General features: G+C 36.1%; 1 protein-coding gene across 1 annotated transcript; it reads left to right on the top strand.

Annotated features, from left to right (window-relative positions):
* Positions 1-6,673: 6,673 nt before the first annotated feature.
* On the top strand, positions 6,674-15,503 carry LOC122667714 (DNA (cytosine-5)-methyltransferase 1B-like). The gene is made up of 12 exons (XM_043864104.1): positions 6,674-6,914; positions 9,502-11,002; positions 11,090-12,602; positions 12,727-12,891; positions 13,090-13,285; positions 13,389-13,500; positions 13,692-13,836; positions 13,937-14,134; positions 14,219-14,497; positions 14,600-14,761; positions 14,874-15,092; positions 15,221-15,503. Exons 1-12 carry the CDS (start codon positions 6,839-6,841, stop codon positions 15,353-15,355), a joined length of 4,701 nt encoding a protein of 1,566 aa, XP_043720039.1. The 5' UTR covers positions 6,674-6,838; the 3' UTR covers positions 15,356-15,503.
* The last annotated feature ends 763 nt before the right edge of the window (positions 15,504-16,266 follow it).

Here is a 16,266-nt window from a genome sequence, read left to right as displayed (position 1 = left end):
CCGTTGCCCCCTAAGTAGATGCACAGGCATGTTTCCCATCGGCCCAAACACTTGTGTAGAGACCATGCGACCAAATAGAGATCACTTGCCCATAATTTTATTATTCAATCTTTATTTGGTAAGTGACAAAGCATATGATCATAGCCATTATTATTATTATTATTGTTATTATTTTGGTAAACATTATTTGTTTCTATAAATATGGTTTTAATCTTGTAACCTTAGATGGAATATTAAGAACCAAAAGAAAGGCTCCCAGTAAACATTCTACAGGGAACACACCATACATAAATCAAGGATCTCTTCTCTTCTACATCATCTCTCAATATCAAAATTGGTGGAAGTGCTTCAATTTGGCCAGGGTTACTTGCAGGTACATGCGACCTATTTACCATTTTTTTTTTATATTTATAATGCATTTTGTATGCAAATATCTAGAATCACAATCTTCTTTCTTCCGTAATTCTCAAGTTTGATGTAACTAGATCAACGCTGTATCCTTGGGGTGCTTTGGTTTGATCAAGCGTTTTGGATATTTAAATTTGCTAAACATGAATGTTGAGGGTTATTTGTGTTCAACAAAATGGTTGTTAATATGCATTTTTTGAATTAGAAATACCTCTATGATCCTTTCATGTGGAAAATATGTTTGATTGATTAGGGATCTATTGGGTGCTTGAGATGATGACTAAATTTAAACCCAATATCAAAGATGAATTATGGTGGTGGTGAGTATGGTTGTAAATGAAGGTTTGTATCCAATACCATGATTTGTTGAATGTTTGGTGATCATATCATATGTATTGCATTTTTTATAAGATTATGGTTTGTTTTGGAAGGATGCAAAGTAAAATTATATATATATATTTATTTATTTATTTATTTATTTATAGTTGATAGTAATGATCAAGTGATTTAAATTATTTTTTTAATGTTAATTTGATAAAATGATTCTTTGGGTACTTGTGTTTAACCAAATGCGAAAGTAAGCATTTTAATAAAAACTGTATCTAAGGTCCTTCCATCAATGTGCATGTTTGATTGGTTGGAGATCTTTTTAGTGCTTGATCAAATTGATGATGTTCTCTCATCTTTCCCATTTTATTCATTTTGTTTTAGTGGCCACAATCATCTATTCAGGTATTGAAACCATCTTCAAGGGAACATATCAAACAGAAATTGATGTGGTCATAATCATAGTTGTAGTTGAAGATTTATGTTTGAAACTATAGTTTGGTTGATAGTTCGTAAATTTTATACATGCAATATATGAAAAAAACTGTAGCTATTTTAACAATACTTATGATATAATGTTTCTTTAAGATGACACAAAACATATGCATATTTTATGCGCTAATCATATTATTTGCATACTAAATACATTTTTATCATATTATTTGCATATATATATATATATATATATATATATATATATATATAGTTAGATATTATTTTGATTAACTTATTTTTTTAATGGACCCAAAATATTATGTTGTATAAAATAAGAAGAATCTATATAAACAGCACAAAAAGAACGCATGTAAGAAGCTTATTTTTTAGTTTTTTGGCATTAGAATGCAATGAGCTTTAATAACCCTTGTACTTCTATGATGCACATTATTTATTTGGTATGAAAATATATGAGGAATCATATTTATCGATTATTCAGGTGAGCTATTAGTACATATGGTTCATTATGAACTCATGTATCTAAATATGCTTCTCATAGTTCTACAATTAATCGATACAATGTCATAAGTAGGGGGATTTGATGATTATTTCGACATCATCACCAATAGTGAGGGAAAAAAAAATCAAGGATTTTAAATAACATAAATGGTCATGATAATCATAAATGAAATCAATTATGGTTAGTCATATATATATATATAATAAAAAAAAGAGTGATTCCATTAGTAGAAGAGCCAACATCCATCTCATTGGTTAGATTTCAACAAAAACAGTATTTGGACGTGCTTTGAAAATGTATAGAATCTCAATAATTTATGAAAATATATATTACAGTTAAAATCATTCTGAATTTTGTCACTTTTATCTTGCATTTTAACTCCTTATCATGTTTGTACCATGTGAAATTGATTGGTGAAATGAATGTCAGGTATTTTATCTTGTGGATCCACTTATGCACACCCAAGCCCGTCACATCCATGACAAAATAAAAATGTTATAATCTCAAAAATTTGTGAAAATATTTAGTACAGTTAAAATCATTCTAAATTTTGTCACTTTTATCTTACATTTTAACTCCATATCATGTTTGAACCATATGAAATTGATTGGTGAAATGAATGTCGGGTACTTTATCATGTGGTTCCACTTATGCACATCCATGGCAAAATATGTTACAATCTTGTGACATTTATACTAACCCTAACATAAATTACTTAAAGCTCCTTATTTTAATTTATACTAAGTGGTTGTGAAGTGCATAAAAGGACTAGGCAAAAGTTTCCATCCACTGTCGTGCATGTACACGACCGGCATTAACTGTAGTTAGGTTGGCATAAAATCCCATCTGAAATAACATAAGCATCGCTTGCCCCTATTTGATGGAGTTGATGCGAGAAGCTCCTGTATACGAATACATTGCCAAAAGGTTATCATGTAATCTTTGTAGGTCAATACTTAGCAAAGGCATCCAAAAAACCTCCTAGCCCCAATTTGTTACCAAAGCCTAAAGTTCTGAAACCTCATAAAGGAAAATTATTAACTTACAGGGAAAAAGAACGCTACCTGGTCTCGCATGGCTCTTGTGCTTAGACATAGAAACACGGTTCTTCCCCAATAGAAAGACGACAGAAATTCCGCCTAGGGCGATGATGCTTGAGCGTGTGCTCTCTCATTGGCTAGCATGAACATGCAGGCTCTAGAGGCCCAAACAATGATCTCTTTCTTTAATTTATATTATGGTTATAGGTGTAATTAGGGTCATGGTCATCCCCCTAACAAAAAAAGAAGAGATATAGGACCTTAAATGTAATCCACCAAAATCAAATTGGGTTGACCAAAAGGCTGGCTTAACTCTTCTTCGATATGCAACTTCTTTTTTTTCTTTATTTGTACCAAATCTTATTATTTGCCAGGTCATTTTATGTTAAATACTTGCCATTTATATTCATCTAAATTTAATTCTATAAATAAAATTTCATATACAAATTTTTTTTTGAGGGTACAAAAATCTCATATATTCTACACTTACCATTTATCATCATTTGCCTACCCATTTAAAATTATATATTGCTTTTGTCATCTTTCTTAGTTACTTGTTATTTGTTGATTTGAAGTAAATATTGAACTATTGACCACGTTATAAAGATTTTATTTTATATCATTTCATTCTAAACTATACCTATCATTTATCTTTCATTTAAATTAAATGTTATAAATAGAAAAAAAAAAAAAAAAAGCTCATATTATTTATACCTATCAGAAATCTATTATTTGCGACATGATAAAAACAAAATCTTTACTATAAAATCTCATTTAGTGGAGATGAAACCCAACTTGATGAGGGATGACTCCAAGTGTGGCCTTTCCATCCAATCATTGGTTTGGTCAAGGGGAAGCCCTCCACGTGACTCAAAAAGGGTGGATTGTCTACAGAATAACTTACAATGGGACCATGTAAAGGAGATTTACAAATTATAACTATAAAGAACTTAAAATGTATGTTATTTACTGTATTCCACATGGTATCACTGCTGGGTTTCAAATTTTGTGAACACACCACTTTTTTTTTTTGGTGGTAATAGAGCACACCACTTTCTCATCCTTGTGTCTAGTGAGTTTGAATCCAATCCCATTTATTTTTTCATGTCAATATATTAGACTAGAGTAGCCTATTCTCCATACTACATAGTTTTTCTTTATCATTTGAGTTGAGTACTTACTATTTATATTTTTATTCTAAATTAAATGTTTATCATTTTATCTTTTGTTGAAATTAAATAGTGTAGTGACAAAACTCTCGTATATTCTATACTTACCATTTATTATCTATTACCTACCTGTTCAAAATTAAATATTGATAATTGTAATATCCTTTATTGATTATGAGTTACACTTTATTTGAAATTAACTACTAACCACTAGAGATGTAAATGAATAGTCAAAATCCGTTTCTGTATCTGTATCCATTTAATACCATCCGAATCCATCAAAAAACTAAACGGATGTGGATACGGATAGGCTATAGTTATCCGAAAAACTATATCTACATGTAAACGGATAAAATATCTTATCCGTATTCATGTCTGTATCCGTTTAGTACTATCTGAATCCGTCCAATAGCTAATCGGATGCGGATGTAGATATAGCACTATCCGAGCCGAATCCGATCTATTTACATCCCTACTAACCACGTTTAAACATTTGATTTTGAATCATTACACCCTAGATTAAATACTTATCACTTGTCTTTTGTCGAATTTAAGTGTTACAATATAAAAACAACCCTCACATAATCTAAATTTATAATTTATCATCATTTTAATTAAATATTGATTGTTAGAATTCCATTTAAATGTGTATTGTTTATACTTTATTCGGAACTAAATACATATCATGTTTGAATCTTTTATGCTATGTACTGGTATGATTTTTATGTAATAACCCTATGTCAATTTTGAAAGTAACCACTAAGTATATTTGATTATTTGGTTTCGTATCTTAAAATGAAACTTATATAATCACACTATAATAAGCGTATATATATGCTAAATATTTATGCAACTAATACATGTGTAAAATAAAATAAGGGATTGAGTTCTATGTCCGAGAGTGTAGCGTACACTAGTACCTCCCTGCATCTATCATTCTCCTCTAATAAGGGTAAAGATGCCATTTCATAGAGGGAGGAGAGAGATAGAAACAGGAAGGTGCTAGTGTATGCTATGCTCCCGGATAGGGAACATTATCCCTTACAATAATGAGAACAAACTTTGTTTTGTCTGTTCAAGTAAATCACATATTAGACCCTCGAGGATTTAAGATACTTACAAATAAACTCCTCTGGCTTTAAACCTAACAGATTACATATCGACCACCTCCATGATTTTGTATTGGAGTCTAATGGTAAATTCAAGTATTAAGTTTTTAGGATATAGAATGTCTAAACTGCCCTTTTTCATTGTTGTTTTCTTTTTTCAATATGCAAACTTTTTTTGTACTTAAATTATTTTAATTAATATAATATTTAAGAAGACAACATCGCACGTGTAATAGACATATGGCGTGTATCCCATGCCATGCTATGGATCCAAACCTTGTACTGGTATAAGACTCACTACATGGTGGGGATCTTGTCAATGCATGTGTAGGGGGAGCATTCTTAGTAAGCAATTTTTGGTAACCATGACTGTGTTTTGTATGCATTCTCGGAATAGATTATGAGTCTAAACACGTTCTGAAACAAGAATATAGAGAAAAACCGGGCTTTAGAATGCATTATAGCCCATAATCTATCCCGGAAATACATATCAAACATAGCCCACATAATTCCTTATCGAGTTATAATTATGAAGATTGCTTATACTTTAGGGATTGTTTTCCTTGCACGGGTGGGAGGGGATCTTGATTGTGCATCTATTACGCGAATGTAGGGCCAACATGTTTTATAAATATATTAATTAAGGATAGCTTAACATACAAAGGTTGATTTATATTTTAAAATAAAAAAAGATAAAAGATGAGAATCTAAGAATTTTTATGAAAAATTGTTCCCTACGGTTCTTGCCCGGTATGGTTCCCTAGTGTCTCTAATAATAGGGGGGTGAATTCTACTCGGGCAGAGTGTTCGTTCAAGGGGTGGAATGATCGTTTCGCCCCCTTGTTAGGGAACTGTAGGAACCATACCGGGCATGGAACCGTAGACAATAAAGATCCGAATTTTTATACAATACTTACTTGGATTTACTACTAGATTCCAAAAAGGATAGAGGGGTGCATATGCAGTTTATTTGGGTAAAGTAATAAGGAATTTATTAGGTCAGAAACCACAGGGGGTCAATTTTGTAATTTACTTTGACCTGGTCAAGAAAAGCTATGGTATTAGCTGAACATTTTAAGCCACGTGGAGCATATTAGGTTGGTCGGAATTGGGCCTCAAGTTTATGGGCTTCTTTTTGGTTTTGTACCCAACCAGATCAAGAAAAGCTATGGTATTGGCTGACAAGTTTAAGCCACGTGGAGCATATTAGGTTGGTCAGAATTGGGCCTCAAATTATGGGTTTCTTTTTGGTTTTGTGCCCAACCAGCTTGCTCCTTGATTATATACCCCTATGGCCCTATCTGCTGATCATGAGTTTCATGACTATTACTACCAACAGATTATTGGACTAAATTTTTTTTGTTATGGGCTTTGACCAAAAAATCAACAACTATTGTGGGCTTAGAGGATGTTTGTTTTGTTGACGGTTGACTTATGATGAAACTTCTTTTGGAGAAGAGAAGTTTCCTTTGTTTCTCTGTCTCTGTGGAGTGGAGACCAGCCTCAGTGCAAAGCTGAAGGGGGAAGGTTTTTATGTAATTTTCAAGTTGGAAAAAAATTGGTGGTGGTTTCAATTTTTTTGCCATTTTCAATGGCGCCAAAATCCTTCCAACAATATTCCCGCCAGCTTATCGATTTTGAATAGATAGATATAAGAACACAACAGGTCCTAATCTCGCATCGTTCTTAGTTCTTAGAGTTGCCATATCCATTTTCCCTCTAAATGATCTCTGAAGAAGTTTTCTAGGTCTACTTTTCGGCATTTAGGATCTCAAATCGTTCTTCAATCTTGATTCCCACTTTTCGTTTTTCCTCGATATCTAACTGAAAATGGGTTCGTCAACTGCTTTGGATGTCAACCCAACAGACTTGACGTCGAATGCTCTCAATGGTCACCTTGCTTCAGGTAAACTTCTTAATCGATGTCATTGTTTGAAGGTTCTGTCTGAATATCGCTTCTTTACTGTTCTCTTATGCATAAAGAGAGACTTAGATCTTCTGAATAATATCGTTTTCATTTTATTTCATTCGAAGCCCCTTTTATTATTTATTGTGATAGGATTTTAGGTATGCTATTTTTGTTTAGCTGCAGTTGTATATAGATTTCTTCTGGAGCTGTTAATGAAAAATGATTGATTCGTGGGTTGCATATGTGTTTCTTCAGAAAAGACCATGATTTTCTGGTTTGCTGTTCTTCTGTTTATGGTTTCCTATGTGAAAAGAGATGTCCCGGTTTCCTGTTTGATTTCCTGATCTCAGAATCGCCTCTGTTTTTATTTATTTATATATTTTTTGAACATATCCTCTTTAGTTTTATTTGACAGTTATGGTTCTTAAATTTGTGCAATTGATTTATTTTTCCCGCCTCAGTTTATAAATCGTTGGAGATTATTTTATCTATTTGGTCTCTGCCAGATAATGTTTTAGACTGAGTTATGTAAAACAATGTGCTTTACTTTGTTTTCTCGCTTCTACATTGTATTTGGATGAGAACATGCTTCAAAGAATCATATCAAAATTGGGGGGAACCATTTCAAATCAGAATCTGCCAATCTGGATTTGGACTATGCCTGATTTCGAAACCTCTCTTTTGAATCAGCCATGAATGCGTGTATATCTTTATATTTTGTCAATTTTCCTTTGAGCCTGTAAAATAACAGAAAGTTAATGAAACTTACTTCCAATAACAAGATCTATAAGTCTTTTGAAAAAAAAAATAAATTCTATGGAAGTCTTTGCTGCTTCTACCCGATTCCAATTTCTAGGGTTTTTGCCAATTCTGATCCAATCTGCATTTGAATTGATGGAGGTTGATCATGTGTCCAATTCTGGGTTTTTAAACCTTGTATGAAAATTTTTGGTTCTTTTGTAATGTCTCTATTTCTTTGGAAGACAATGATTTTATATGTTTGATGTTCTTCTGTTTATGATTTTCACGTGTAAGGAGAAGAGCCTGGTTTTACTAGTCCATTTTTTGATCTTAGAATCATGATCTTCTGGTTCTGTTTATCCCTTTTTGATTTTTTTTTTTCATGTTTGTGATTGATTTCTTTTTATCATATCTTCAGTGGAAATAATCCATGATTCTTTTGCAAATTAGAATATCTTAAACTCTGTAAGATATGAGTCTTTGATTTTATGTTCTTTGTTGAATTATTTCAGATTTTATTTGAGTCATGTAACACAATGTGATTTTCAATCTTTTTTCTTTATTATTTTCTCTCTTATATACTGTGTTTGGGTAACATGGTACTTGCTGAAATTTCTTTTTCCATTTTTTGAGTTCAGTGTATCTTTACTATTTTGTTTTCTGGTGTGATCCTCTTTTTGTATGTTTTGAGGTACATGATCTGCTTATAGCAGTTCACTGTATATTTTTAGCATTCTTTGCTTTGTACCTTTTTTTTCTTAAAGTACTTTAGATCGTACTTTGTGATTTTTGTGTGTAATTAATCTTACAGCTGCTAACCTAACTTTTGCATTCATGCATTATTTTCTTTGTGTCAATTGTTTGTTCTCCATGTTCTAATTTTGTTTCTGCTTTCTTTGTATTTTGATCTTGGTGTGTCTGTTTTTCTGCCTCTTATCTTTTTTCCCCTTTTAAAATGTTTTTTCAGAATTTGATTTTGTTCCTTTTTTCAAGGGTTAGATATCATACTGCTTTTGGTGTTGAACAACTGCTTTCTCGATTTATGCTATTCTTCTGTAGTTTTTGATGTTTGCCTGATTTTTTTGCTCCCCCCCAACCACACCCCGCCCCCGCCCCCCCAAAAAAAAAGAAAAGAAAAAGGGAAGATATTTTTCCTTTATGTTTCTTTTTTCTAGTCTTATATCTATGTTCTTTCATCTGGAAGCCTGTCTTCTCCCCAGTTGTTTATGTGGGTTGTCAATGGGATGTTTAAAAATATCACCTAATGGGTCCCCATTTGGTATCTACTATGTAAAAATCAGTGCATTAACTGGGGTCCCTTCTGGTATCAACTGTGAAATCCGCACATCTAACTGAAGCATTGAACACAGTCATTATACTTCTATCATACCCTAATGGGTCACATTCTTGTATCTGCTGTGAAATCAGTGCATCTAAATGAAGTACTGAACACCTTCATAAACCTTCAATCGCACTGTTTTGGGTGTTCAGAACTGTATTGTAGAGGATGTCCCTGTTAGGATAGTTTGAATGTTCAGGCCCTACCTGTCTGTGCATCATCTGTTGAAGAAACAATTAGGACATTTTTGACATATGGATCCTCCTTCAAGATCTCGTATGGGTTATTTATATTCTTTTGTGCATATCTCTATTCTATTTCCTTATCTTTTGCTTCTGATCAGTGATGTTCTTTTGTTCATATTCCTGTTTACATTTGTTTGTCACTGTCTTGATTACTTATTTATTGGTTTTGGGACTCTTTTCTCCTTCTGTAGTTCTTGCACCAATTCCATATCCATCTTCTTCTCACTGGTATCTCACCCCCCCTTTTTCTTGGTTTTAGGAATGAAGTACAAGACCAGAAGCAAACCAAAGGCTATCCCTTCTGATGTTCATAAAAAGGAAACTAATAAAGTTTCTGGAAATGACCCAAAAGAAAAGAAGCGAAATGTGCCTGAGAGCAGTAAGCCTGCTGGTTCTCGCAAAATGCCAAAGCGAGCTGCTGCCAGTTTGGATATGAAGGAGCGATCTGCTCGTTTTTGTGAGAAATTTTCTGTCATTGAAACAAAAAGGGATCCCTTGGTGGAAGATGAGACTGTAGCTGTAAACATGACCTCTGGTCCTGATGATCCTCGGCCAAATAGAAGACTCACAGATTTCATCCTACATGATGAAGATGGAAATCCACAGCCCTTTGAGATGTCTGAAGTTGATGACCTATTTATTTCTGGTACTGTTTTGCACTGGGAGGGATGTTCAGAGAAAGATAAAGATAAAGGTGTAAGATGTGAAGGTTTTGGGAGGATAGAGTCATGGGCGATCTCCGGGTATGAAGAAGGGTCTCCGGTAATTTGGGTCTCAACTGATGTTGCAGATTATGATTGTGTGAAACCGGCCAGCAACTATAAGAAGTTCTATGACCATTTCTTTTGGAAGGCTCGCTCTTGTATTCAGGTTTTTCAAAAACTGTCAAAGCCTTTTGGTGGTAACCCCGACTTGAGTTTTGATGAATTGATTGCTGGTGTTGTCCGTTCAATGAGTGGAAGTAAAAGCTTCCCCAGTGGGATGTCTATCAAGGACTTTGTCATCTCACAGGGTGAATTCATCTATAATCAACTGATTGGTCTGGATGAATCCCAAAAAGATGATAAAAGGTTTTCTGAGTTACCTGTGCTTGTCTCCCTAAGAGAAGAGAGTAGGAAGAAAGGAGATTTTATGCCTTCAAATGCCCCATCAAATGGAAGTTTAAAAATCAGGGATGGGTCAGCAAAATTGGATGAGTCTGTTACTTCCACTGTTGTGGATGAGGAAGAAGAGGACGCAAAGTTAGCAAGGTTGTTGCAAGAAGAGGAGTACTGGAAATCAATGAAATCAAAGAAAGGACATCGTCCAGCCACTGGTTCAAATAAGTACTATATTAAGATGAATGAAAATGAAATAGCAAATGACTATCCCCTACCTGCCTACTACAAGACCTCTGCTGAAGAGATGGATGAATATATTGTCTTTGACAATGATATTGATGTGTATGATACTGATAATCTTCCAAGAAGCATGCTCCACAATTGGTCACTTTACAACTCTGATTCCAGGCTTATTTCTTTAGAGCTCCTTCCAATGAAACCCTGTGCAGAAGTTGATGTGACAGCCTTTGGGTCTGGGATAATGACTGCCGATGATGGAAGTGGGTTCTGTCTTGACACTGATCCAAAGCAATCGTCTTCAAGTGTTTCAGGGCCACAACATGTGGATGGAATTCCAATTTATCTTAGTGCAATAAAGGAATGGATGATTGAATTTGGATCGTCAATGGTCTTTATATCAATTCGAACAGATTTGGCCTGGTACTTTGCTTTCTGCTTTTAGTTATCTATTTTGGTTTTTAGTTTGCTGTTGATGCATATTAATTGTTTTCTTTTAATGTCTTTCAGGTATAGGCTTGGGAAGCCATCAAAACAGTATGCTCCATGGTATGAGACTGTTTTAAAAACTGCAAGGCTTGCAATCGGCATTATCACATTGTTAAAGGAGCAAAGCCGTGTGTCTCGGCTTTCTTTTGCCGATGTCATTAAGAAAGTGTCGGAGTTTAAAAAAGACCATCCTGCTTATATTTCTTCTAATCCAGCAGTGCTGGAGAGATATGTGGTGGTCCATGGGCAGATAATATTGCAGCAGTTTGCAGAATACCCTGATGAACTGATCAAGAAGTGTGCTTTTGTGACTGGTCTCTCAAGTAAAATGGAAGAGAGGCAACACACAAAACTCGAAGTAAAGAAGAAGGCTGTGATAAAGCAGGAGACGAACCTGAATCCAAGAGCAGCAATGGGACCTGTGTTGTCAAAAAGGAAAGCAATGGAGGCAACAACTACTCGTCTGATTAACAGAATCTGGGGTGAGTATTATTCAAATTACTCTCCAGATGACATGAAAGGAGATAACAGTGAGCCAAAAGAGGAAGAAGTCGATGAAGAGCAAGAGGAAAATGAAGAGGATGATGGTGAAGAGGTGGAAGAGGAGAATGTATCAGTTCCCGAAAAGGTGGCTCCAGAAGCTCCTTCATTCAGTCAAACTAAATCCAAGTCCAAGAGCAAGCAAATTGAATGGGACGGTGAGCCAGTTGGAACAACATGTTCTGGTGAGCCTCTTTATAGGCAGGCCATTATTCGTGGAGAAGCGATTGCTGTTGCTAGTGCTGTTGTTCTGGAAGTTGATGATTCAGAGGAAATGTTGCCTATATATTTCATGGAGTACATGTACGAAACATCAGATGCTAGGAAAATGGTTCATGGGAGGGTAATGCAAAGGGGATCTCACACTGTTCTTGGTAACACTGCTAATGAGAGGGAGGTTTTCTTGACAAATGAGTGTATGGAATTTGAACTGGGGGATGTTAAACAATCTGTGGTTCTGGATGTACGCTTGATGTCTTGGGGCCATCAGCATAGGAAGGATAACATTATCTCTGAAAAGAATGACAGAGCAAGAGCAGAGGAGAGAAAGAGGAAAGAGCTGCCTTTGGAATATTATTGTAAAAGCATGTATTGGCCTGAGAGAGGAGCTTTCTTCAAGCTTCCCTATGATACCATGGGTCTTGGAACTGGAGTTTGCCATTCTTGCAAAATAAAGGAAACTGAAAAGGAGAAGGAAATCTTTGTACTGAATTCTTCCAAGCGTGGATTTACATACAAGGGGCTTGAATACGCAATTCATGATTTTGTATATGTAGGCCCTCATCACTTCGGGGACAATGCTGAGGACCAAGGAACTTTCAAGTCTGGAAGAAATGTTGGGTTAAAAGCTTATGTTATATGCCAGCTGCTTGAGCTTGATGTCCCCAACACATCCAGAAAAGCTGACCCAAAATCAACCCAAGTCAAAGTCAGGAGATTCTTCAGACCAGAGGATGCTTCGCCAGAAAAAGCATACAGTTCTGACATTAGAGAAGTAAGATTTTTGTTTTCTTCGTTTAACAATCCTAGGCATAATTATTTTCAGATTTGCTCTATTAAATTGATTGTATTGGATATTAATTGTGATTCTGTTGTATTTTGTATGGGCTCAACACCAGGTCTATTATAGTGAACAGAAGCTTAGTTTGCCTGTTGAGGCGATAGAAGGGAGGTGCGAAGTTAGAAGAAAGATTGATGTCCCTCCTTCACATGGCCTTGCTAGCTATGAACATATATTCTTTTGTGAACATTTATATGAACCTGATAAAGGAGCCGTCAAGCTGGTAATTCATCTGTTGCTGCCTTGCCCCAAAAATACAATTTTCTTTGCTGGTACCAACTCAGATTGGAGTTAGTGTAAAAACTCACTTTGAACTATATTGGAGTCCTTGACGGAAAGCCTCTTTCTATGCGTTTTTGTTTTTGCTATACTCAAATTAGCATGTTCTCCTTGTCATGATGGTAAATATCTTTGTGGACAGTTGCCAACTAATGTCAGACTAGAGTCCTCAAAGGTTGATGCTTCTACATCCAGAAAGAGAAAAGGAAAGGGCAAAGAAGGAGAAACTGATCCTGGCATCCTTGACCACCAAGTAGATGCATCTCAGAAAAACCGCTTGGCCACTCTAGATATTTTTGCTGGCTGTGGTGGCTTGTCCGAGGGACTAGAGCAATCTGGTAACCTCCAGTTTTGAATACCTTCTTTCCACCCAAAACTTCTTGGTTTGAGTTTGTTGTTGGGATGCTTGCTGAATGATCATGCTGCTTCTAATACTTGCAGGGGTCTCAGTAACCAAATGGGCAATCGAATATGAAGAACCTGCTGGAGAAGCATTCCGTCTTAACCATCCAGAAGCTTTAACATTTGTTAATAATTGCAATGTCATTCTAAGGTGGGTGCTTGCTTCAAATTTTAGTTATCTTTTCATTAATTGGCTGATTGCTAAATCATTGGAAAACTGAATAAACTGTTGTTTGTGTCCCCCTATATGCTCATTCTTGGAACTTGTGGGTGTTAGTTTCCAGATGGTCATGTTTCAGTTTTCATTTGTTGATTCAGCCATGAAATTGGGTTGCAATGCAGGGCCATAATGGAAAAATGTGGAGATGCAGATGAGTGCATATCAACTTCTGAGGCTGCCGAGTTAGCCAAACAGCTAGGTGAGGAAATCAATAATTTGCCTCTGCCTGGTCAAGTAGATTTCATCAATGGAGGTCCTCCATGTCAGGTTTGTGTAGCCTACCCCATTTGACCTTGTTGTCTGGCCACCAGTTATGATTATTTAGTAGACCTTGTTATGTTGTTACTTAAGGCTTGGTTTTTTACAGGGGTTTTCTGGAATGAACCGATTCAATCAGAGCACTTGGAGTAAAGTTCAATGTGAGATGATACTAGCATTCTTGTCCTTTGCTGACTACTTCAGGCCAAGATTCTTCCTCCTGGAGAATGTGAGGAACTTTGTGTCATTTAATAAAGGACAAACTTTCCGATTAACGCTAGCATCACTTCTTGAAATTGGATATCAGGTGAGTGCTACATTTTTGTTGATATATAAAAGAGGGTCTACAGAATTAAATGCCTATCTTTCTGAAAATGTTATTTCTATCTAGGTGAGGTTTGGTATTCTTGAAGCTGGTGCTTATGGTGTTGCCCAGTCACGGAAACGAGCATTCATCTGGGCTGCCTCTCCAGAAGAGACACTTCCTGAATGGCCTGAACCGATGCATGTCTTTGCGGGGCCAGACCTGAAAATTTCTTTATCTGGAAATGTACAGTATGCTGCAGTTCAGAGTACGGCAAATGGAGCACCTTTCCGAGCTATAACTGTGAAAGATACGATTGGAGATCTCCCATCTGTTGGGAATGGGGCATCTAAAACGATGATAGATGTGAGCTTTCTTGTCCTTGTGGGATCTTTAAGGCAATACATATTATTTTTTGAGATGGATTCCATCTTTATTCTTGCTCTCACTAGTATTTTTTCTATACAGTATGAAGGTGAACCTGTGTCATGGTTCCAAAAGAAAATTCGAGGGAATATGTTGGTTTTACATGACCACATATCAAAAGAAATGAATGAGTTGAATGTCATTCGATGTCAGAGAATTCCTAGGCGTCCAGGTTCTGATTGGCGTGACCTCCCTGAGGAAAAGGTGTGAAACTCTCTACTGCTGTTGCCAGATCTCTTACCTCGTGATGATTTTACTAAGCTAATTCTTTACTGTCAAATTACTTTTTGTTTATATTTATTTTATTGAAATGCAGGTGAGACTATCTACAGGGCAGTTGGTAGATTTGATACCTTGGTGCCTACCTAATACAGCCAAAAGACATAACCAGTGGAAAGGACTGTTTGGAAGGTTAGATTGGGAAGGAAACTTCCCGACTTCCATCACGGATCCTCAACCTATGGGTAAGGTGGGGATGTGTTTTCATCCTGAGCAGGACCGGATTGTCACAGTTCGTGAATGTGCACGCTCTCAAGTGAGTTCTTCAGATAAATTAATTCCTGTTATTTCCACCATTAGTATTTATTTTGTACGTATGGAACAGTCAGTCGGTCCAAGGTCTACAGTCCTTGATTGTGGGTGTGAATTTGTGTGTGCATGCAGGGATTCCCTGATAGCTATAAATTTGCTGGTACCATTCAACATAAGCATAGACAGATTGGGAATGCGGTTCCTCCTCCATTGGCATTTGCAATTGGGAGAAAACTCAAGGAAGTTGTAAACCAAAAAGAGATGTAGTGGGTATTTTATTTTTAAGAACTGGCTTAGTTTAGTTGCAGCTGGCATTGGGCGAATTGTCCTGCTGGCTTGTGCAGATCATGTGCATCTTTCATTGATATGTTTATGAGTTGTGACAATATTGATACCTATGTTATTACTGAATCTGTAATATCAATTTCTGTTGATTTGATGAAGTTCCCCAATCTTGGTTCAAACTTCCACACATGAGATGTTGTAATGGGAAACAATGTTAAGAACATGAGATGTTGTAATGGGAAACAGTGTTAAGAATGACAGTGGGCTTGTTGCTATTAAGGTAACTGAGCAAGTCCTCCCAAGTCAATCATATTCCTGAGACCCCTCTATCCAACTGGAAAGAGGAACTTGCTTCGGGGATCCTAATGAGTTTAAAAGTTCCTTGTCTCCAAAATCCAAAAGTATTCTTGCTCATGGTCTTCAAAATCTGGATGGAGGGGAACAATAAAATTTCTAAATGCATCCAAATTCCTAGTGGGTGTTGTGGGGAGTATCAAGAGTGAATAGGTGGTCAGATTCTCTCCAAGTTCATGCTGTGAGGATAACTAGTGAGTCAGAAATTTTGTCTTGGGGCCTGGCCACCGCTCCCCCACCCCCAACATGCAATTCATTGCAAGAACTGCTTCCTGGTATTGCTTACGGAGGACCCCCCCCCTTCTTGCAGTGGCTGGGACCCTATGAAGTTTGTAGGTAAACATATCACTCTTGCTTAACTCATGGCTGGTTAGAGAGGTATGGAACTTGCTGTCCAACATAAATGGGGATTTATCTCCCATTCTCCCTTGCCTTGAATGTCAATGGGCAACCACTGGTCCATGGTATGTCCAAGAGGTCAGCAATTCAGAAGGAAAAATTTGATTGTCTCCTTGATCATTACCTCGCATGATATTATA

Source organism: Telopea speciosissima, chromosome 7 (genome assembly GCF_018873765.1).
Source record: "Telopea speciosissima isolate NSW1024214 ecotype Mountain lineage chromosome 7, Tspe_v1, whole genome shotgun sequence".
Taxonomy (NCBI): Eukaryota; Viridiplantae; Streptophyta; class Magnoliopsida; order Proteales; family Proteaceae; genus Telopea; species Telopea speciosissima.
The sequence above is the reverse complement of the archived record's forward strand: the minus strand, read 5'-3'. Positions and strand labels throughout refer to the sequence as shown.

What these genes read in the sequence shown, in the direction of transcription:
- LOC122667714 (XM_043864104.1), top strand. Translation starts at nt 6,839, where the DNA reads ATGGGTTCGTCAACTGCTTTGGATGTCAACCCAACAGACTTGACGTCG. An exon ending in CGAGGGACTAGAGCAATCTG is followed by an intron (nt 13,286 to 13,388) that starts GTAACCTCCAGT and finishes TAATACTTGCAG; the next exon opens with GGGTCTCAGTAACCAAATGG. An exon ending in TTCTTGAAATTGGATATCAG is followed by an intron (nt 14,135 to 14,218) that starts GTGAGTGCTACA and finishes ATTTCTATCTAG; the next exon opens with GTGAGGTTTGGTATTCTTGA.